General features: G+C 37.2%; 1 protein-coding gene across 1 annotated transcript in view; it reads left to right on the top strand.

Annotated features, from left to right (window-relative positions):
• Window positions 1-23,584, top strand: part of CTNNA3 (catenin (cadherin-associated protein), alpha 3) — a 561,928-nt gene that overhangs the window by 134,098 nt on the left and 404,246 nt on the right. The window contains exon 7 of the mRNA XM_009325826.1: window positions 2,761-2,964. Within this exon, the coding sequence (XP_009324101.1) occupies window positions 2,761-2,964 (204 nt within the window). The remainder of the gene's footprint in view (window positions 1-2,760; window positions 2,965-23,584) is intronic.

Genomic DNA, 23,584 nt, shown 5'->3' on the forward strand with positions numbered 1-23,584 from the left:
AAACTCCTTTTCAGTATGTTATGTGTATGGCAGGTGCATGTGTAGGTGAACATTGGTTTGAGAAAATCCAGGAGCTGGGAAATACATAGTTAATACTTCAACTTAATCTAAGGTTGCATCTGCTGGAGGCACATAAACACCTGACATAGACCCATAAACTGTTTTAATGGTCTATCCTGTCATTTGCTGAAACAAGTCCATAAACTTAGTTTTAGACTTTTTATAGTCTCTCAGAATAGACAACTGCAAATTGCACTAGCAGTAGCACTGGCCTGATTTTTTGTGATACTCTGCAGTGGTATGAAAATCCCAAAATTCAACACAGAAAATGTGGAGACAGACAGAAATTCACTAGTACCGTTTCTTTCTAGTCATTGCCTGTGGAAATTTGAGGACTACAGTTCATGTAGTCCCAGCTTCTGGTACAAAACATAACATAATCCTAGAACTTTAGGCCCCAGAAGGTCTTACAGAGGTTGTTTAAGAAGGTACACTATCCACTGATTTTATGTATGTTAATAGGTAGTAAGCATGGGGCTGAAGTGAGGGTACTTAAATAACTAGAACGCTTTTAAATGAGATGGAGGACTTCAGGGCAATGGAACAGTAGTGGAGGTGGAATGCTTAGAAACCTACACTGGTTCTGCAAATTGGGAAACACAAGCTTCCATTTGAACGACACAGTAATGCAGAAAGATCCTGCACTGGTTTCCTTTGGAAATATTCAGATTATGAAGTCTGATTTTTTTCTAGTTTTGCTGGAGAATCTCCCAGCTGTCTCAAAACAATTCTTGTATATTTCAGAAAAGATGGGAGGATTGAACATGTAACAAAGTCTTCCTTTCCCTAAATCGTACCTAACGTGTAAGAGAATGTTAATAATAACCAAGAAGAAAATTTCAAGGTGACTGAAGTCCCCTTTCCTAGCTGTTTAAGCTTTTATCTTATGATGTTCTAAGAACACTTCCACTACTCTTAGAATTGCCTTAGCTAGACAGTACCTGAAATTGTGATATTAAATCTAATTTGAAAAAATAATTAAAATTGTCCAGCTTAAAAGTAGTCCAGCACATACTGGATAAGCACAAATAAGTTATGATTTACCTGATCTAAATTCCACTTAAGGGTATATGGCATAGTTTTCTTGTTTAATATTTCTTCTGAAAGCTTGGAACCACATATGGCTGTAACAGGTGAATGGATTTATGTGGAATATAGGCTTGGTGATCTGGACCATAATGACACTGTTTCAGGTGTTCAGTTAGATTAAAAATTACTAGTTTGTATTTCTTTAAATGCTGAAGCTTGAATATACTTACTTTCATGCTTCATGAAAATATCACCTCTCCTTTTTTTTCTTTTTAGAATATTTGCTTGACACACAAATGTAATTAATTTTATCATGCCAAAACAGTTGTCTGCTTTTGTTTACCCTAGCTAGTGAAAAGCAAGAGGACACTTATATCTATGTCATTTGAAAAAATTGTTGAACAAAAGCTACTATTTTGATCCTTGCCTATATTCAGCCTGTTAAAGGTAGCAGCAGTGACTTTCTGCCACAGTGTGGGATTGCATTAGACTAAAAATCAGCAGAACTAGACTGCTCATCTAATCTGATTTAGCATTCACAGCTGTGAGCTAGCACTGCTGTTTTTGTGTTAAATCCTGGGGTACTCCTGATCTTTTAAAGTCTAAATTTCAGAGGTGTTGAACCCCTCTTTCAAACAAAGCTGAGACACTGGTCTGAGATACTTAGATAAAACATGGTATATTACTGAGTAGTAAACTCATACACAGTGTCATAATTGTACATAGACATTACAAGCTTAGTATAAGATACATATCTTCTTTTTAAGAATTTACAAAGTAAACATACAAGACAGGCCCACTGTATGGGAAGATAAGGAAGACAGATGACCCTCAAGAAGTGTAGACACAAGAAAGAGTTTGAAAGAAGAAATACTTTTTTTACAACTGCAGTGATAAAACTTGAAGAGGAGAAACAGTGCTGGATGAGAACTTGGGAAGATGGCACACAGTTGCCTGTTTTAAGACATACCTTCTGTATGGCTGTGAACCTCGCAGTCTGGGCCTCAGTTCTTTGCTTATAAAATGGGGTTAATAGCTTTTTGTTGTAGAGTAGGATATTGTGAAGATTGATAGACCAAATAGATACTGCAGTGATAAGAATGCATGCATATTTATAAAGGTAGACAAATAGCATTTCTGTTTCCGGAAGTGAAATGCCTTGTAGAAGAAAAAATGCCAGAGACAGGTGTAGGAGAGACTGAAGCACAGGATGAAATTCTTGAATCTCACGCAGCAAAAGCAGGAAACAGAGGAAGGACTCAGAGACAAGGCAGTTGTAGTCAGAAGATGTCAACATGGTCTGCAGGTAGATGTGCTCTTGTTCTACGTATTCTGTGAGCTGCTTAGGGGTGAACCAGCTCTGGCTGGAAAGCTCTGTTGCAGTCTTAGCACTGGGTCCAGGCCAGTAGGATTTGATAACATGGATATTGGCTTAGAACTAGAGATCTGAATGGCAGAGAGAACCTGGCTTTGTCTGCAAATGACCTATATGCATAGCCCCGGTAGGGAAAACACAATCTGCCATGGTCAAAAGTATTTTGGGTACTTCAATGGGAAAGGGCTTGTTGCAAGTCTAGGAAGCATAATGTCACTGTAGTTCATGCAAGTAAAAAATAAAGCAGCAACTTAATTGGCCTGACTTGTCTTACCTGTACTCCTATTGTTTTCCAGAATTTAATTATCCTGGATCCTCTTGTAGTGAATGAAGAGAAAATAAGGCCATCACTAGAGAAACGTCTGGAAGCTATTATCAGTGGAGCGGCTTTGCTAGCTGATTCTTCCTGCACGCGTGATTTTCATCGAGAACGCATCATTGCTGAATGCAATGCTATCCGCCAAGCTCTCCAAGATCTGCTCTCTGAATACATAAACAATGTAGGTAACCAGACATTTTAACTTTTTTTTATGTCTGTCTCAAAGCCTATTTTAGTGTATATTAGAATTTAACCTATAATTAGTGTAAATTAGAGTTTAATCTATATTTCTCAACATGCTCTTTAAAAGGCTGAAAGGAACATTTTTCTACATAAATCTAAGCAAAAGCTAAACATAGATCTCCAGAAATAGTAAGAATCATATTATGTCATACAGTCTGTGGAAAATGCTATATTACAGCTACAATGTACACATTTAGGTTATTTTATGCTCATTGTGAACTGTCACTAGTACAGAACAGACATAATTCTTTGTATGCTAGAAACAAGAGTTTCTTTGTAATTTCACTTCCCAGACCGGAGTTTTAAAATGTAATCTCTGTTCCTGTAGAATGCAACAATTTAAATAATAATTTGTTAATATGTAAGTAATCTGTTAGTATCATTTTAAAGTAGAGTGTTCACACCACTACATTTGATCTGTGTAAGAGGATCAAATTAAAAGTGTAGAAATTACTTAATCGCTAAATTAGGAAGCTAGGACTGTTCGGTAAATCCAGAAATCTGGTTGTCTGGCATGCTTATAGGCTAATTCATCTGTGAATTTTTGAAAAGGAATGCAGTTTGATTGTGTCTTGAAAATAACTATCAGATTTAAAGAATGGATTTGGCACTTCCTATGTCTGGCAGTTAAATGATAAAACAGTGGAGACAGATACTATTAATATGGGTACAGTGTTAATATCATGCTTTTCCTCTGGAAACATTTTCTGTAGGCATACTGTTCTTATCTAAAGATACTTCAAGATGATTCATCAAGCATACTGAGAGGATAATTGTATGATACAGCTATTTGTTTCTTTTTTTAGAAGCTGAAATTCCTTTCTATTCTGTAAGTCATACTAGTTAAGTCAGTCCAAAGCTGTTCTAATGAGACTGTTTTCTTTGTCTTATCCTATTGTCATTAGGATAGTGAAGTGTAGGGACTAAGATAATCTATGCATATCAGATGGTTTTTCATTTCACAGATATTATACTTGTTGATATTTTCTTTTTATTTATGGGAGGGGGAGGGGCTGGTGGGATTTACAGCTGATTTATTTCATTTTCTGTGAATTCAAGTTGCTCTTTCAGTCCCTATACCAGACAAAGATGCTTTCATATTTTTACTCAAAATTTAGTTGCAGTTTCTGTTGAATGCAACGTAATTCTTGAACCTCTCTGGTGGCGCTTTACACATGGGTTAGCTATGTGAGATTTCTTGAGCTCTGGTTAGCTTGGAATGCTAGTCTTTGATACCTTCTTGTCGCAGATGTCTGTCGCAATATCTGTTCTAGGGTGGATCAGGTTTGCTGTTAAATGGCTGAAAGTTAATAACGAAAGGCATCAACCTGTAGTAGCCAGAGCACGTGGGAGGATGTAGATGTGGTGGTGTACAGCAACTCATACTAGTCCAAAAGATCACTGTGAGTTTCTCGCAAGAAAGCTTTAGGGGAATTCTATGTCTTGCAGGAGTAAAACTACATGATTGTAAGTCAAATGGTCTTAAACTCTTGGACTCTTGAAACAAAATTGTGATTATCTTTTCTATTTCAGAAATACTCATAGTTTTAGGGTTACCTAATGCAGACTAAGGAGAAAAGAAGAACACACAACCCACTCCACTGACTTGAGAAAGTCAGGAAGCTGCTATTTAAATATGGCAAAAAGGGAAAGTGTCATAAAGTGTCATATAATTTGCTGCAGAACACAGTGTCTGCACAAGGTGGCAAAGATGAGGGGGGAAGCAGAAAGGAAGAAATACAAAAGATTTAAAGGTATGAGGTGTTACACTAGGGTTAAATGACAGGAATTAATTTAAAGTTTTTAGTTTCTTTTAGTGCTCTCCATCTGCTTATACAATTAATATTGGTATCAATGGAAAAACTCTCACCAAGAATAGTTTATGGCTATTACTGAGACTGGATTAAATAAGTTTTTCAATGAGAAGATTATCAGTTGTCAGTTACTTTATTTCACAACTCTAACTCACTGAAGAATAGATGATAGATCCAGGAGACAGTGCTGATTTATCTCTGTCCTCTGAGCTCTTCTATTAATAATTTCAATAAGCTAGGACTGTGAATTGAATGAACTATAAAAATTTTGCCAGCCATTTGTTAACACAGTACAATTTAAGGACCAGGTTGTGATTCCCTTCCTTTCCTTGGGAACACTGTGGTACTCCACAAGCAATCGCACTGTCTAGGTAATACTTCATGTGAGTCTATGGGTATGTTCTCATGGTGTATTTGTGCCCTGTGCCCAAAGTGAGGCACAGGGGCTCTGTACCATAGCTTGTATGTGAGAGTGGAAAGTCTTCCTTGCCCACTATCCACAAAAAGCATGCTTTTGTGCCTGTCTTCGTCCTGATGGTGTATGGTTCACAAAACATAGCCTATTCACTGTCATTTCAGTTCTTTTCAATCACTCTCATGAGTTGCAGTAGTGAGATGCTTGGAAGATTTTTTTTCTGGATAAGTGTCTGTCATTTCTTGGTAGTATGTTGGTTTGATTACTTTTCTTAAGGCTTCTTTCTGTCTGAGTGTTGTAAGTGGGAGCTGCATTGCTTCAGAGACACCACACACAGTAAGTGCCACCTTCGCAAATCCTTCTCTAGCAGCTGCTTTGCCAGAAAGCTGTATGAGCTGCACTGACACTGGTAATATCCTGTATATCTCTGTAAGCCCCTGGGTCTGGTGCTGATGGTGGATGTGGCCTGCCTCGTAAGTGTTAAGCTTTAACAGGATCATTGCCAAGGACTTGAGCGCCTAAATTCTGTCTAAGTTCTGCATCGTCTGTTTTTTTGAAACTAGCCCTCGGTGCCTAAACAAATGTACAGGAACTTATGATTTAGCCCTAACTATTTGAAACAGTATAAGGAATATAGCTTTTCTGGTTCCTAAATTTGTTTGTTTGGGTTTTTTTCTCAATTATTCCAAGTCTCTAATAAGCCTTAAGGACATCAAGTGAAATCAAGGGCCTGTTGGTGCCAGTGATAAAATGTAGAGTTTTTACTGCAAGCTGGGAGAAACATCTTTTCAGCAGATACTGCCTTTTACATAAGTGGCTGTTTTTCACAGAGTCTGTATCACAGTGAGGTGATGCAATGTAAAGTTAAGCAAAATGTTCTCTACACTAATAAAGAACCACTGTGTCTCCAAGAAGCTTTTAAGTTTTTCTGTTCACAAAGTAATTCAGACATACAGTAAATTACAAATATATTTATAATTCTTCTGAAAGGCAACAATTTTTCTTCTGGTATTTTGGAATTATTTGTGTACTATTGTTATCCTCTCTGAATTTTACTCATAGACATATATTGTTAAGGGATATATTTGCATTTCAGGATATCAAACAGGAATTACTACTGTGAATTTGGATAGCTTATCAATGGCAGAATCCTACTATTGTGTGTGGATAATAATGTATCCATAGGAGCAATCATTTTGTTCTCGTAATAAGCACTTGCATTTTCCTAATGACATTTTCCTAAAGCTCTTGTCTTGTCTCTGCTCATCCTTTAAAATGAAAAGTTATTGAATACATTGGAGTGCAGCAATACTAACTCCATGTGTCTTTAACTCTCTGTCTGCTTTTACTCCCAGTCACAATAGGGATATGCACTTACCTGAGTGATCAAAAGGGATAGTAGAGTTGTGATTGAGTATGGGTTAAAGTGGCTGTTGTGAGCAGCAATTAGGATGACTGCAGGCACTGCTTTCTCTGCCTTTGTGAAATAGGAAGGGTGTGTCTGAATAATTATTGTGTCTGAATAATTAAACCCATGTGTGGGTTTGAATCAAGATCACTGGCTAGATTGTTCAGACAAGGCTGAAAAAAGGTTGGTAAAGAAAGGTCAGGTATGCTGATGGTATGATAGCTGCTTTCTTGAATTAAAGTTTCCTTACTTTTGGAATGTTGTTTCATGATATTTGAGCTTTAATAGTTTCTCAGATTATTCTGGATATTGGTTGGATGTGTATATATATACACACACGCTGTTATGCATGCTGGGCCAGTATACTTCATGCCTTTTCTGTTAGGTTGTGATTTCATTCTTTCTTGTTGTGTATTTAAAAAACTTCTGTTTCTTAACTGGGTTTTTATGTTAAAATTACCTAAGTTTTTGGTTCAAATAATATCAGTAAAATAGTTTGCGTTTTCATTGTAATTTTCAAAGTTTTTGCATGTTTTCAAGACTTCTATCTTTAAAAATAGTTTCAAGGGAAGTCTGAAACATTGAGATCTGAAAATATATTTATAAAAGCAATATTATTTTGTTCTTTTTAAATACATTAGCCAACTTCATGCAGATTTGCAAAATGCGTCACTGCCACAGAATAATTTCTCTTGTTAAAAATATTTCACAGAATATGTCACACACAATTCACAGAAATGTGTGACTGTGCAAACTAGCAGGAACTCAGCAGTTTAGTCTGCAGTTCTGGATGTCCCTGTGCTTCTTGTGCCACAGGTGGTGGTGGCTGCTGCTGCTTGCCTTACCACAGCTATACCATGTGTGTAGCACTGCTGTACTGAGTGTGGCATGGAGCTGAGCCAAGCCACGCCTTCTCACACCTGCGGTGGTTTCAGTCTCTTAATGAGACATTTAAGAAAATGTGAAGAGACTAATGATATGTTTTTCCTTGAGATCAGATCAGGAAGTGGACTGAAGTTGACTACATTGTACATATTTATATTACATATCTAGGGTACTGATAATCAAGCCCTGACCATCCATGTAGCCTAAGGGCAGGCCAAGCTGAGGCTGACTATAAATCTCATCTGCTTTGTGGCAGACAGCATCGGACCGCTCCAGGAATGATGCTGCAAGGTAGATGAAGTAGTTGGTGGCAGATAGTGAAGCACCTGTGTCGCTTGTAGGGCATACCTGAATCTCACTGGGAATGCAGCTGCTGGAGCTTTATCTCCTTGGGTTCACTGAAGGTTCTCTGAAGTCTGTTGCTTCACCACAGGTTTGTGTCCACAACTTCTGGATATGAGACACGTTTGGATTTGAGGCATATTTGGATCTGAGCACATAAACTGAAATGCTGTGAGGATGGACTAGGAGCTAGGATCCCTGAACGTAGGGGGACACCTGAGACAGGGAGTGAGCTGGACTGTGCTGAGCCCTCTGAGGAAAAAGTATACAGTACAGAACCCTCTGAAGCCATGCAGAAGGTCCAACTACAGGGAAGATGATACAGTGGATGGTTGGGACTTGTGCGGTTGTGTCTGTCTAGATTTCAAATTGTAATTGTTGTTCACTTACTGGAACCTGAGCATTGGAAATTCAAAACCAGAAAATGGATGGAAAACCAGGAGTCTTTATTCATTGATGGCATGGTTTTGGGCCTCACCCTTTGTCTCAACTCATAAATTTGAGTGCTGTGGAGTGCTCATGCCTTGCTTTACCCCTGTAGTGAGTACTCTTCAACAACAGCTTAAGGTCTGACCCACTGTCTCTATGTAGATACTGTCTGTGATTGATAACATTTTGTGTAGTATTTTATTGCCATTCTTACTCTTTTAGAGTGGAAGGACATATAGCTACCTCAAGCATACAGATACCTCAAACTTCATGTTACTTGTACTTCATGGTTTCCTGATGAAGACTTAATGCTTCCCTGGATAGTGGGAAGACAAGACACTTTGGTTTATCATCACAGTGGTGCAGTGTATCTTGCATTTAAGCTACTTAATCTTGCTCTGAGCAGTGGATTTTTCATTTCAATGCTCAGGGGAAACATTTTTGGTAGTTCTGGAAATTGCAAGAATTCCTCCAAAAGAGTTATTTCAGATTGAAGAAAACATTTTGTTCAGCTTAAAAAGGGAATGTTTCATAGTTTTAATTTAAAGAATTGCCTGGTCGTCTTTGTTAGATATTTGCATCTCTTGGAGCTATTTTCCCTTAATTATCCGTGTGCTATACCTGCAGAAAAGTGGATTACTGATGGTTAATAATATGTATATGAAAAGACTGGTACTCCATAAATAAGAAATTAGGGCACAAAATGGTATCTCTTGCCAGACAAAATTCACATTGCATGAATCAAATAACCGAACTTGTGAAAAAGCTCCAGACACTTTTCATATCTGCTACAGCTCTTTATGGTAAAGCTTATGTTCTCCATTACATAAGGGTTCACCTAATCTGTTTCTGTCAGACGGGCTTCAAAGAACACAGGCTATTTCAGAAAACATAGTGTTTACCACTTTTTAAGTTTCATTAATTTGGGGCTAATTTGCATTTATGTTTTGGAGTGGGGGTATAGTGAGCAGTCTACTATGAATATTTTTAATAGTATGCTGAAAATGTATTTGCAATGTATAATTTCCTTCATGAATACATTTTTCATGACTTAAACCTTCTCATCTCAGTAGCTGCCAGCTACTGTTTGCTCTTCTGTAGAAAACTGCTATGTGTGTCAAAATTTTGTTGTAAGATAACTTCTTGCCAGATATCAAAAATATTACAGCCAGTCCACAGATAGTATGTTGATACCTGTCTAAATATGTGTATTTTACCATTTTCTCATTGTTCATCCTTTTTTGTTGTTGATGATGATGAAACTGCTGGAAGAACATTACCAGTTGTGCAAAGGCATGTACATCCTTTTACAGAGCTCCAAAACGTGGTTTGATTGTAGCTTCCAGTGAAATTGTCTGTGTGGCTACATGATATTGTGAATCTGTAAAATTGATAATTCAGCTCATTAATTAAAAAATCTAAGAGCTATGACTGAAGAAATGCATTTTCATACACAGCTTTGTACCTTTATCTTTTTAGCTTGATGTTTCTCTAACTTTCTCCACATAATGAAAATTATTCCAAACAAACATATGTGACACAGCTGAAGATTACAGCAACTGTTTAGAGTTATGTTAAATATGTTATTTGTTCAATAATATACTTTAGCATAGGATGGTCCAAATTGTTGCCAGTGATGTCTAGGGAGCTAAGAATAGGGGGCTGTTTGACTTGTCCTTCTTGGTTCCACTTTCTTTCGCTAATATGCATCTTGAAAAGTTCTGTCTAATTGCGCTCTGGTTGAAGAACTGAGCCCAAACTTGGCAGACTAGACTAACCAGGGAGTTCGAAGAAATTCCTTGTTAAAGTCCTCAAGAACAGAATAGCTGTTGGTTATTCATGCAAGTGGTTGAACTAACTGACTTCCTGAAATCCTTTTTTCTGTATTTCTATATAGGAACATGAACAAACAGAGCTTGTATTCATGTCTTTTTGTAAAAAGAATGGATTCAAATGTTCTTACTTTGATGTCCTCTTCATATTCAAACATTTTAAAAAACTGCTGTTCCAGAGAAGTTTGGAAGTCCGGTAAAATGTAAACTATAAAGATTTCAATGTGTGAGTGGGAAGTGTCACTCAGATTTTTCTTATTCAGTTTTTTTTTTAATGACTTTATTGAGTATTATGTTTTCAGAAAACAGATTTATTCCAGTAAAATTGGTATGCCCATATGGCATATTATGCTGGCATTTATGCAGGAAAACATGTAGTTTTCATAATTCTGTTGTTGACATTCGCCGAATACTTAGTTCAGTTGACTTTGAATGCTCCTACAGTGGGTTTTCTTACATTTTATATGCAGTATGTGTAATTGAAAATTATTTTTCTAAATGTTAACTTTTGTCAAACATTTAGTTTTATAGGGAAATTAGATATGAACTGTTCAGGAAGAAGATTTTTAGTGTGCTTAAAAGACAAAAGTAGTCTAGTGAATTCCCCAAATAGATTTACAGTTGAAAAATAAGCTGCAGTTAAATTTACCTGATTATAGATGGTCTTACCGAATTTGCAATAAACTGGGATCTATGCACATGATCTAGAGAAAGATAATGAAAGATTTTCTATTCTTAAGCCCTGTTTTTCATTTAATGGTTCTGAGCCAAGCTATTTCAGGATTAATCGGATCTTAACTTAAGGCTTGCATTGAAGTAATGTAGCATGATAAGCGACTCATGGCTCTTGCAGAGGATGATTCAGAACAATAGTCAGTAATTTGTATTTGGTATACCTGACAGGACTGGAAATGTATTGGGTTGCTGAAGACTAATTTTTTTTCAGGGAACCTTCAATAAAGTAGCATTTTCTCTCTCCAAGATGAAATAAATCCTTGATTATTGTAATAAACAAGCATTACAAGTAAATGTTAAAGTATTTGTTAACTGAACATCTACCTAGCTGTTTAATTTACAAGATTTTTTTTTTACGGTTTATGGAAAATGGTTGTCATTATGTGAGGTTTTTCTTAACCAGTTTCCTATTTTCTGGAGGATGCTAAAGATTGATCATTTTTCTAAATGTTAGTATGCCATTTCTAGGAACACAACTGAAGTCTGGTCTTTCAGAATGCATTTATCTTGGTTTTTTTATCCTCTGTATAGGACAGCTGATTTTTGTTGTCCAAATACATTTCTAAATTGTATTCTGTTTCAGATTAAAAGGTATTTACTTGTTTATGTAACAATTCTTATTAAAAAGATCAGTCATTGATAGTTTAGGGAACTTTTAATAGAATATTGATATTGCAGACAAATGAAGACCAAATCCAACTTTTTAATGAATTGTTTTTTCTAAACAAATCCAAAATGCCTTAAATTCTCTTAAAAAACCCTTAATTGCTAAGTATGTAACCTACACTACCCCAAATATCTCTGTGCAATCTTCAAACACGTGTTCAGTGTGATAGCATGCTGGATGTTGTTTAACTTGACTTTAATCAGACTTCTGACAGTGTCTCCCATAACACAAACTGATGAAGTATGGACTAGATAAGTTAACAGTGACGTGGCCTGAAAACTGGCTGAAGTGCTGTGCTCAAAGGGTTGGGAGCAGCACAGAGTCCAGGTGAAGGCCAGTAGCTAGTGGCATACCCCTGGGGTCAATACTGGGTCCAATGCTGTTTAACCCATTAATGCCCTGGATGATGGGAGAGTGCACTGTTGGCAAGCTTGCAGATAATACAGAACTGGAGGAATGGCTGATGCACCAGCTGGTTGTGCTGCTCTTTAGAGGGTCCTCAACAGGCAGGAGGAAAGGGCTGACAAGGAACCCCATGAAGTTCAACAAAGGGAAAGGCCAAGCCCTACACCAAGTTGGCCATGAGCCAGCAATGTGCACTTGCAGCAAAGGCCAACAGCCTCCTGGGCTCCGTTAGGAAGAACATAGCCAGCAGGTCAAGGGGGTGATCCTTCGCCTTTACTGAGCTCTGGTGAGACCCATCTGGAGTGCTGTGTCCAGTGCTGGGCTCTCCAATACAAAGGAGACATGGCTATACTGGATAGAGTCCAGTGGAGGGCTGTGAAGCTGGTTAAGGATTTGGAGCGTTGACCATACAAGGAGAGGCTGAGAGAGCTGGGATTGTTCAGCCTGGAGAAGAGGAAGGCTCTAGGGGGATCTTATCAGTGTGTACAAATATCTGATGGGAGGTAGTAAAGAACACGAAGCTAGGCACGTCTGAGGGGATCCTAGTGACAGGACAAGAGGCAATGGGCACAAACTGAAATACCGGAAATTGCATTTAAACAAGAAGAAACTTTTTTTCTGTGAGGGTGGTTGGACACTGGAACAGGTTTCCCAGAGAGGTTGTAGAGTTCCCATCCAAAACCCAAATGAACATGGCTGTAGTTGACCATGCTTTGAGCAGTGGGTTGGACTGGATGATCTCCAGACGTCCCTGCTGACTTCAATATGTGGAGTCTGTGATTCTAAACATTTGAATAAATTCCAAAATCTGTGCCACTTCCTGGATGTCCCTGCCAGCTTCTTTTAATATAAAGTAAATCCCATTATTTACTAATGGAAGATAAAAAGATACTCTGGTAATGAGGGTAGGACAAGAAATTACAGAGAGTAAAGTAGTAAAAAGAAAGTTTATTTAATTTGACTAAACTGGCCATCTTGAGGTGGTGAAAGGGAGCGTAGTTACTAAGGTTCTGTGCTAGTTAATCCTCTATATAAAACAAAGATTAGAATGACACTTTGAATTTCTTGTAGAAATCATTTGGGAAGTGGTTGATTAAAGGCTCTGCCTATGAATTTCATCAGCCAGAGTGTTGAGGTCTACTGCGTCATTAAAAACAAATGCTTTTTCTTGTAGTTACTCAATTTAAGATATTTGTATGCCAGCAACCTATGAGATGCTGCAGTTCTTAATTTTATAGAACCAGAGGTGACTTCTCTTTGATAGAAATGGAGATATCTGCATAGTTCTCAACTGGCTTTTCAACTTAATTTCTTGCCTAACTTCTATTGATCTTTTTTCTGTGGAATGAACAACGGAGTTTTATGTGAAATAGCTTATGATCACTTTTGATGAAATCAGTACTGTATCATAAAACTATTGCATAAAAAATTCTAATGCTTTGTCTTTACTGTTCAGCCAGATCTTAATACAGTGATTTAAAAGAGATTGGGGACCTGAGGATCTAAATCCAAATTCCACATTTCCATTTTCTTTCTGAACAGAAAATCAAAACGTGGCTTAAAGAACAAAATCAGATCTTTGTCTGTGGTCATAAACAGCATTGGCACTTCCTTTTTTTTCTAATTTTCATTTCAGTGGATTGATTTCCAGTTGTTTCTCTGTCTGATGTGCTACTCTTCTTTTTCTTAATTAACTAAAAATAAAAAGGAAGAATATTCTTTTGTATAATTGCATTTGTGACCAATGTGTATGATCAGAAGGCTGGAAAAGTAAACAAACCAACACCCACCATTGTATTAAGTAAAAAAAAAAAAAGTCCTTTCAAGATCAGCTTTCCTCAAGAACTGCTTCTTGAGGTTGTTTTCTAAGCCTGTGTTGCCAGTTGACACGTTTTCTTTCTGTTTGTGTATGGGAAGAAAATAAATGTCTCAAATTGGACAGCTTGCAATGCTTAGCAGAATGCATTAAATAAAGTAAATTATTCTAATTACTCTGTTTACTGGAAAATCCTTGCTATCTTAGGCTATTCTAATTATTTTTAACCATTGTTTCATTATCAGTAACAAAAATTAAAGAAAATTTATACAAAGATGGAAAGAAAGGATGAGCCAGCTACTTAGCTAGGGGCTGTACTCAGGAATAATCTAGGATTATCTTTTCTATGAAGTAGCGATGTTTCTAATTTTTTCAAAACCTTAATATTGTGTAGGAGGAATTATCAGTCTGTAAAAGGAGATAACTGGTAAAGGAATCCTTCCCTCCATTCTCTTACTGAACATATTTAGCTCTTTGCAGGAGAAATGAAGAATAATAATCAATTTGAATTCTACGTAAATAGGAGAAAATAAGAAACACAATAATTACATACACCCTGGAAGCAGTTAATGCAAAACAAAACTGGAGCCCAAGGTAAATGTCCTCTCTGGAAACTTGATTTGTACTTTTTTTTTCTTAATACACCAAAAAAGCACTGTATTATTAACATGTCTTTACTAACTGTGCACATGCACAAATGGACAACGTATGCGTGAGAGAGCATAGGCACACAAGTAGGAACCTTTTTGGTTTGGTAATGATGTTTCCAGTCTACTGTTTGGAATAATAAGGAAGAGAAATAGATGAAAACTTTGCAAAGTTCCAGTGGAAAGTGTGAACTAAATGAAACCCAACAATGACTAGGTAAAGGAATCATGAAATGCTATAGGACAACTTGTAGTCATTTTTTAAGGAGGCAAGTTCATAATGACATTTTTGATCCTTGCTACAATTGGCTAGGAAATGGAGTTTTTATTTGTTGGCTTTCAAGTTATTGGAAAACTTCTTGGTTCTAATTTGAAAAACAGAGGCCCAATAATCTTCTGGATTCTGCCAGCCACCTCCTGTGTCCAACTGTGAACACATTAAAGCAAGATTTTGAGATGAAATACACTGGGATGTCTTAGGTGATGCTGACTGGTACTGCCAAGATTATTATCAGTTTTATACCTGTCCACTCCTGAACAGCTGTAGACCAATTGACCAGATTGTTGAGTTGAGAGATGAAGTATTATTCTAGGTCCCAATGGGAAACCAGAGTGCTGTTGCATATGAGTGAACATGCAAAATCTGAATAAACCCCAGGTAAGGCTGCCAGGTTCTTAGGCTGTTTGGCTCCTTAGTTGTTGTGATCCTCAGAACACCTGCCTCTCTGAGCTGTAAGAACAGAATTTTTGCAGAGCAAGACTACTCAGGGACTGGTACCTCCAAGTTCTTCCCAGAACAGACTGGGAGCAATGGATCTGAAACTTTCAGATTTTGGTTCCAAGGCCATCTTGCAGAGCTGGCAGGGCATATGCCTCTATTTTGTCACAAGATCTGTTGTGCTTGCTCTATTTCCATGGAATATTCTGTTTTTGATAAACTGGCAAAATTCAATAGAAGAAAGATTCCTCTGGAGATTTTCCAGTTAGCTATATTCCTGATTTCTGATGCTGTGCTTCGATTCTTGCTATGTTTGTTTTCTAGTTAGTCTGTAGCATTGTCAATGCCATTTTAAATGTTTGATAGAATTGTAAGCAACTAGTAAGCCCTCTGACTACTTAATCTTGTCTCTGTAGCTTTCATCAATATCAACTTAATCATTGAAACTATTAGTTAAAATACAATCATATAATATTTTAGGTTATCAGAGACATCTGACATCTGGTGATACTCCCTGCTCAAAGAACGGCCCACTACAAAGTTAGATAAGGCTGCTCAGGGCCATGTTCAGTCAGGTCAGATTTCTAAGGATGCACTCTCTGGGTGCCTATTCCATTGAGGTTCTATCATCCTCATTGTAAAGCAGTTTTTTCCCCTCTATCTCATCAGAGTTTCCTTTCTCCCTTTCATTCTTAATGCATGTGTTAAGCCTCAGGTTGCACCCATAGAGATGTTCTCATCAGAGAACTTCCTTCCTAACACCTGTTAGTTCTTGCAGCTAATTTCTCGTTAGAAAGCTTAGAGGAGTTTTTCCTCCCTGAATTTTTTCTGATTTTCACTTCCATAGAAAAATAATGCTTATTTTAATGAAGAAACATGAGCCTGTTTCACTTTCTTGCGTGTATCAACACCTCTTTTTAGATTAACAGCTCTTCCTCTCAGAAACAGCAGAGGCCTCCTGCCTTTCACCTGTTTTTGTGCCTCACTGATTTGTTTCAGTATGAAACGTGTTTTATGCTAATCTATATGTTCTGCATGTATCTGTAGATTATAATTGGCTCTTGGTTCAGACAAAAAATAAAAATGCAATTAGCCAGGCTGGGGAAACTAGGTTTTCCAGAAACACACTGTAACTGAATGGCATGTGGGTTGTGTATGAGCTACATGATGGCAGTTTCCAAGGATGAGGTTAAATAAGTAGGCAGATGACATTCCCTTGAACATACATTTAAAAAAAAGAAGAAAATAAAAGGAAAGGTAAATTTTATTAGTAGGAATATCATTTGCAACATGGGGAGGAGGCGATCCTACCCTTAACACTGGTGAGAACAGAGGTGAATTGGGTGATGTAATTCAGGCTTCTGTATATTCATAGATATTGCCAAAGAGTTTGTCTCTTCCATGTCTGGAGCACAAGTGATGTTTGGCAAAGGTCAAATATTCAAGTTATTTGCCTGGCATTTATTTAGATACAGCTCCAGTGGAATACGACTACAAACGCAACTAGTTATTGCAACTTAAATAAGATAGGGAGCTTGAAAAAATAACCAGGAGGAGCATTTTTAGATTTTTGTTTTGACCACTAATTCAGGGTGGAAGTTTCAATTTTTTTATTCTCTAGTTTATTATTGTAGTGGAGAGTCTGTTTGTATCTATGATATAGATCTATAGGCCAGCCTGTAAATCTGGAATAATGTATTGCTTGCAAACAGCCAGAATATGATCCTGTCCTTGGTATTCCTTCTGGCTGGTGGCAAGAGTGAATCTTCAGTGACGGGAGGAAGTAGATGAGGAGGAGTTTGAAAATAGTGTCATGGGATTGCTGTGAGATCTAGCTCCGTGCTTAGGACAACCTTATAACATAGTGCTCCTGTGGGAGTACTGGAAAACCATTTCAGCCATCTGTCTATGAAGGTCCTACCTTCCCCTGAGTTCTGTAAGGCCTGGCTGTTGGCTAGATGAAGATTTTCGTATGTGGTTTCTAGGTCAGAATGGCTGTTTGCTCCTTTGTCCAAATAACAAACATTCTATTGCAAAAATAATACAGCAAGGCACACTCCAACAAGTTTTTGTATAGAATCAAAAACTTTTTTTCTGTTAAAAGAAAGAAGTAACTAATGAATTTTAATAGTGAAGAAGAGGGTGGAAATCTGAGCATTGGAAGTAACTTAGTGAAAAATACTATGAGAAAATAAGAAACATGCTTCTAAAGATTACAAGTGAAACAGCGAAATCATTCATTAAAAAAGATTGCAGTAAAGACAAGGGATTCAAAAGAAGGTAGAGGGTAGAAGCTATTTTAAAACACAAGAGCAAACTTCTGGAAAAGTGGAAAGCGTAGAAAGAGACCAACTTGCCTGCATCAGGAGCTTCTTAGTGACTGGAAAATAAAACAGAGATGCAGTGTAAATAAAAAGACAAGCATTGATTGTGGACACAGCCAAAAAAGCTGTGGCATGTATTAAAACCAGCAGAAGTTGCATAGGCAAGAAGAGAAGTTTCTACTAATCCACTATTAATAAGAGGAACTAAGAAGGAAAGTAAAGACCTTTCTAAATGGGGAACAGTAATTCAAAAATATTATGATTTTTCTGCCTGCTTCAGGCTTCATGTAAATAGTTAGCTGGGAATAAGTGCTTAATGCAGTTAACAAGACGAAGTGATATACATGCCAGAAAGAGTTTAAAGAATATTTAAGAAAGGAGTTTCTGAACCATTGCCCTTGATTGTAAAAAAACAGTGAGGAATGAATATTTGCAAGTAATAGAAAAGCAAACTTATCTTAAAACTAGGGAATTTACAGAACAGTCCCTGTAACTTGAATAACCAGGAATAAGCTGCAGGAACTCCTTAAATGTTCATTTCCTAAAGATCTTCAGGATAAGAAGGTGGTGATAAACAATGAGCATGAATTTTCAAAATACGTTTTGTCAAATGCATCTAGTTCTTTAACAGAACAGCTGGCTAATGGTTAAAAGGGAAGTAGTAAACGTGATGTAACTTTGCACATGGCATTTCACGCTGAGAGGAGGACACTTTCATAAGCAAACTTGAAAAGCATAGTTAACTTAGTATTAAGGGAAAATACAGCTCACTGAAAAATAACGTTCCTAGTGAATTGTTATTTATACTATTGCAGGTCAACTTGGGATAGTTTAAAAAAGTTGATCCTGCAAGGACTGGCCTGGGTCCACATATATTACATTTTTTCATTAATAAGGTGTCTGAGGGAATGAAGAGCGGACTTATTGAGGGTTTGAATGATGCTACCCTGGTAAGAGTTCTAAGTATTTTATACGACAGTAAAAGTATTCCCCCCCTCTTTTTTTTTTTTTTAATTTGGAGAAATGGTCTAAAATCTGCAAGTGGAAATGACAAGTGCAAATGATTACCCTTGGAAAGAAGTCAGCTGTATAAATAAAAATGCAGGATTGCTGGCTTAGCAGTGGTACTGTTCATAAGGCATTGGGAGCTGTAGAGAATTAGAGGTGAAATAAACCATCAGTAGGGCTCAGCTCAGTATGTACTTTTGGGCATCACAGTCTAAGAATAGCATGGACTGATAGGAACGAAATGAAGCAAGGATTTTAGAACATATAAGAAGTAAGAAGAAGCTGACTTAACTGAGTTGTGTAACTTAGAAAGGAAAAGATGGAGAAGAGGAATACAATAGTGTTGTCAAATGTGGAAGAGGTTTTCATAGGGTGTATGTCGTTAAGTTATTCTCCATATCTGTTAAAAGACAGACAAATGTAATTGGCAAAAGGCAAAATGTGTGCAATGTTAGGTTTAAACAATCAACCATATAGATGAGTAAACACTGGAACAGGTTACCTTGGGGGGCTGTAGAGATTCGCTTATGGACACAGTTAAAGACTGGTTAGACAAACATCTGTTTGGGCAGCTCTAGGAACATCTGTGCTGTTTCAGAGTGGTCAGAGTGGAAAAAGTGACCATGAGGTTCCTTCTAGCCCCACTGATTATTGGCTTACATTTTTATTAAAGTAATATTCCCAGTCTTCATTGTGCATTTTCTTACTACAAATTGTTTTTTTCCCAGATTAGTGTAGAATTGTAATGGTGAATGCTTTTCATATACAGTGATCAAAACTGGACTGAGATTTGGTGGGGCTTTTATACTTCTGGGTTATCTACAGATAATTGTCTCTTCTACAATTTTGTCTTCAGTATCTGGGGAAGGCTGGATATACAAATGAAATAGTTGTATGCATACTAAGAGTCTATTTCCTCATGAGCTGTTTGCATGAAAGTAGTACATTTAACAGTGATTCAGCTTATCATATCAGCAGGATTTTTTTTTACCCTGCCAAATTTATAGCTACATTAGAAAGATTTATCGAAATTTAGTATTTTAGAATCTACCTAACAATTTTACATCCTATAATCTGTTCATGAACTAGAACTCAAATACAAGAAATAGAAGATTGGAATTTTGCTGTACAATATTAAAACTTTAGTGACCAAATTGCATTTGTGTAATGTAATATGCGAGCTGTTCTCTCATATTAACTTTTTTCTCTGAAGAAAGTTGATATGCACTGTAAAAAAACAAGCAAGCAAGCAAGCAAGCAACCAACCAACCAACCAAATCTTTCTAGAACTGTAATGTATGGCAGAAATCCACAATAATTTCCCAGTGTTAATATAAAACCTAATAAATAATATTTAATATTTAACATTACTTTTTGTACTTACTGTTACTTTTAATATTAATTATTTTAATAACTATTTAATAATTTAGGAAATGTCAATATCATTGTTCTTAGTGCTTTTATGTAAGAGGGAATATCACTTTGCTTTCTTTTGACTCTGGTTGGAGGAGTGATTTACCTAACATTTTGTTGGGCAGATGAAACTTTGCCTAACCTGTTAGCAGGGAAACAGCCAGCTTGACAGGCCAGGCATGATTATGTTGTTAAATGTTTATGCTCTCAGTGTATTCTGTGTGCACTTCTTACCATGCTATTTGAAAAAACAGGATGCATTGACCTACCTGTTCTGGTTGCTGCACTTTGGATTTGAGGGAGCTCTGCAAGGTCCTGGAGGCTGCTCCTGCCTTTGGAGTGTGCACAGGTGAGGAAACTTCCTGGAGCACAGAGTGGGCTGGGGTACACCTGGGAGGCAGGAGGCTGCCCCAGGCCTGCATGTCCACAGGGAGTGGACCTCCAGCCAAGCCTCACCTGAAATTTGGAGGGAGGAAATTTTCCCAAGGTCCTAGAGGAGGCTTTCTAAGATTGCTGCAAGCCAGGAAGCTGCTGCAAGGTGTTGGACTAGGAAGCAAGAAAGGAGTAAGCTACCCACTGTGTCAGGATATAGATGAGGGTGAGGTAACCATTTTCATATGTTTTGAGTCACTTGGCCATCTGAGCTTTCTTTCTCAGATAGTTACTGTCTTCAACTTTATAATCTTTCTGTTCTAATAAACAGAAAGCTATAGTAAACATAGCTTTACAGATTGAGTGTGCTTCTGTTACAATCACGTGAAAGAAAAAGCTGGTCCTGTTCCACCCCAGGACCCTGTCACACTGTACCTTTTTCTGAAATCTGGTATGCCAAATGAGCAGAAAATTTGTGAGGGTGATGATGTGATTTTGTGTGACTAATTGCAGTGCTACCCTCTTCATGAACTTTTGCCAAATGTCAGGTAGATTTCTTGCAGAAAAGCTGTTCGTGAAAGCATGTCTGCAAAAACAGCACCATGAAAACTGGAGCATGACACTGTGTTGGGTATGTTGAAGATGTGACTTCTGTTGTCTGCTGAAAGGTCCTTTTATAGTAACTGGTTGATGTTTCACTGACTGGAATATAAGAACAACCCAGAATATGTATTTGCTTTTCATTGGGTAGAAATCATGTAAATATAAGACATGAGAGAGCTTTGCAATTTTTCCAGAATTTTTACTGGAGCTTTAGGTACAAACTGATGGATTTATTCTGGAATAGATTGTAGTTTGTTCATGTGCTCTAGTTGAAGCAGCTTTTTTTTTTTTTTTCTGTAATTGGGTTTGGTGGTTATAAAGGAAGAATGACTTATCTGGTGAACTGACTTTTTTACAATAAGCTTGAGAATCTAAAAACATACTATCAAATGTTACTATTTTATGTGATATGTTTCACAGTTTAAAACACAAATTTTTTCCAGAGTTGAAATTAGAATTGCTGACAGTAAGGAAGTAAAAATGATTGATGGACTGTTTACACTTGACCAGCTCCTAATGAATTCTCACTCAATATCCTGTTAGCTTGTGCTGAAGTAATACGTATGGCAACCTAGAAAATAGCCTGAAGTTCCTAAAACTACAAAGAAGAAAAATTTAAGTTATTCTGACACTTTTGTTCTATGAGCTGTGATATAAGTTGTGACTTTTGATGTTCTGAGATAATGTGATTGATAAGTATAACATTTGTTATTCGATTGTTTGCTCTTTACTGAATGTTACTGTATGTTATATTCTGGCTCAGAGGGAGGGAGAAAGGTCGCTTATTTTCCTTGTTGGCCCCTGTAGCCTTTGTTCTGGTGGAGCTTTCCAGAAGGGAGGGAGAATGCACTTCCTTTGAGAACAGCTGAGTGTGCTCAGCTGAGAGAAATTTCTGGAGTTTCCTAAGCTAGGGACTGGTATCTCTTAGAGGAGACTTTAGAGAAAGAAGCTAATATTTCTGTGGATCCTAAGGGAGTTTTGTACAGTTATTGCATCTCAAAAAACCCCCACTGAGAATTCTTAGCCTGAGAACAAGCTTGTAGGAAAGGAAAGGTACGTGATGAGCAAGGGAGGGTTTGGCTGACTAAAACTTCGATTTTTAGTTTCTTTTATCCAGCAGGACAGCTTTTTTGCTCTTTCGGAATTGTGTTGCAGTAAAGCATAGCTTTGATTCAGTGTCTTTTTGATTCTCTTAAAGAGAAGGTGGAGGAGGTTCTGGTCAAGAGGGGGGCAGTCTCTGGGAGGCTCCTAATAGCCGCTTCTCAGTGACACATAAAATTTAAATTCTTAAATCACTATATGGATGTGTTGGTTTTTTCAGTGTGAGAAGGATGGAGTTACCCTCTCATCAAATATTCTTTCAAGTATAGGAAATATCTCAGGAGGTTGCAGGTGAGTATTTAATTATGAGATTAGCTAGTGTGTTGTGGCTATTGCCTATGTCAAACTGTGCTACATAAAACATTCATTCTTATCTCCATTGCTGACCCCTGACTGTCATCTGTAGAAGTGCAAAAATCCCACTACTGTAAAAGGTCAAATCCTCTAAAGCCAATGGTGGAACTTCAACTGACTTTAATGGAGCAAGAATATAATCTTGTTTCAAGGAGTTAAGCTCAGCTCTGTGGATATAAAGGACAACTGTGTAGCATCTGGTAAAAATAAGAGGGTGTGAGGGGGAGAAGGGGGTCTTACTAATTTTTAAAAAAGTGTTGTCTGTGTTGAATATTTCATGCTGTGCTTTGTGTTAGAATCATAGAATCATAGAATCATAGAATCATTAAGGTTGGAAGAGACCTCCAAGATCATCGAGTCCAACCATCAACCCAACAACACCATGCCCACTAAACCATGATGGAGATTCTCCCTGGCTCTCTTCTTGTCATTAATGTATTTGTAAAAACTTTTTTTGTTGTCTTTAACGACAGCGGCCAGCATGCTGTGCTTTGTGTTGTTGCCTATATTGCCAGACACCCATGTTTATTTTAGTCTCTTACAAACATTCCTTGAAAAATATACTCAGTATTTTTGTTAAAATACAGTCCTGGTTATATCTCTCTTTTTATTGGAATTGTGCTGTGTTTTTGATGTTTTGACATTCTGTCTATGCAGTTTGGCTATTACTTTCTTTTTTTATTGACGTTCATGGTGCAAGATAGAAGAATTTCTGCAAAGCAGAAGAAAGAAATTGCAGTTTGACCTAGTCTTTAAGCTAAGCAAATTAGTAAAAGAAAAAATGTTGAAAAATAGTGTGAATTCATCCTGTTTCCCTCACGCATTTTTTATCAGTATTTTGTGGCAGCCGAAATTTCTGACCAGGACTAGATTCTGTATGTCTCTTCTGGCCTCAGACTGCATGTAAGTATTCAGAGTATGCCATTCCTCCTTGTAGGAAGCCTTATTACCCACAGGCAAATGTAATCTATCATCTTTTCCTTCTACAATTCCCCTTTTCCCTCTACCCCAAAAGAAATCAGAAAAGATTTATAAGGTTCTGCAGCCCACAAAACTAATAATAAAAAATAAATAAAAAATTATCCTTAAATCAAGTTTATTTGATTGCAAAGCTCTTATTTTTATAAGAATTATGGGAGCAGAGTATTTTACGGTTTTTGGTGTGCTTTTACTAAAGGTGAAAAATGCATTTTTTTAAAACTAATTCTTTTGAGATTTATTGCTGCAAAGTAAAAGCCCTTTTTGTCAGAAGAAAAATAATGGATCTACC

This window comes from Pygoscelis adeliae, unplaced genomic scaffold (genome assembly GCF_000699105.1).
Source record: "Pygoscelis adeliae isolate BGI_AS28 unplaced genomic scaffold, ASM69910v1 Scaffold4, whole genome shotgun sequence".
Lineage (NCBI taxonomy): Eukaryota > Metazoa > Chordata > Aves > Sphenisciformes > Spheniscidae > Pygoscelis > Pygoscelis adeliae.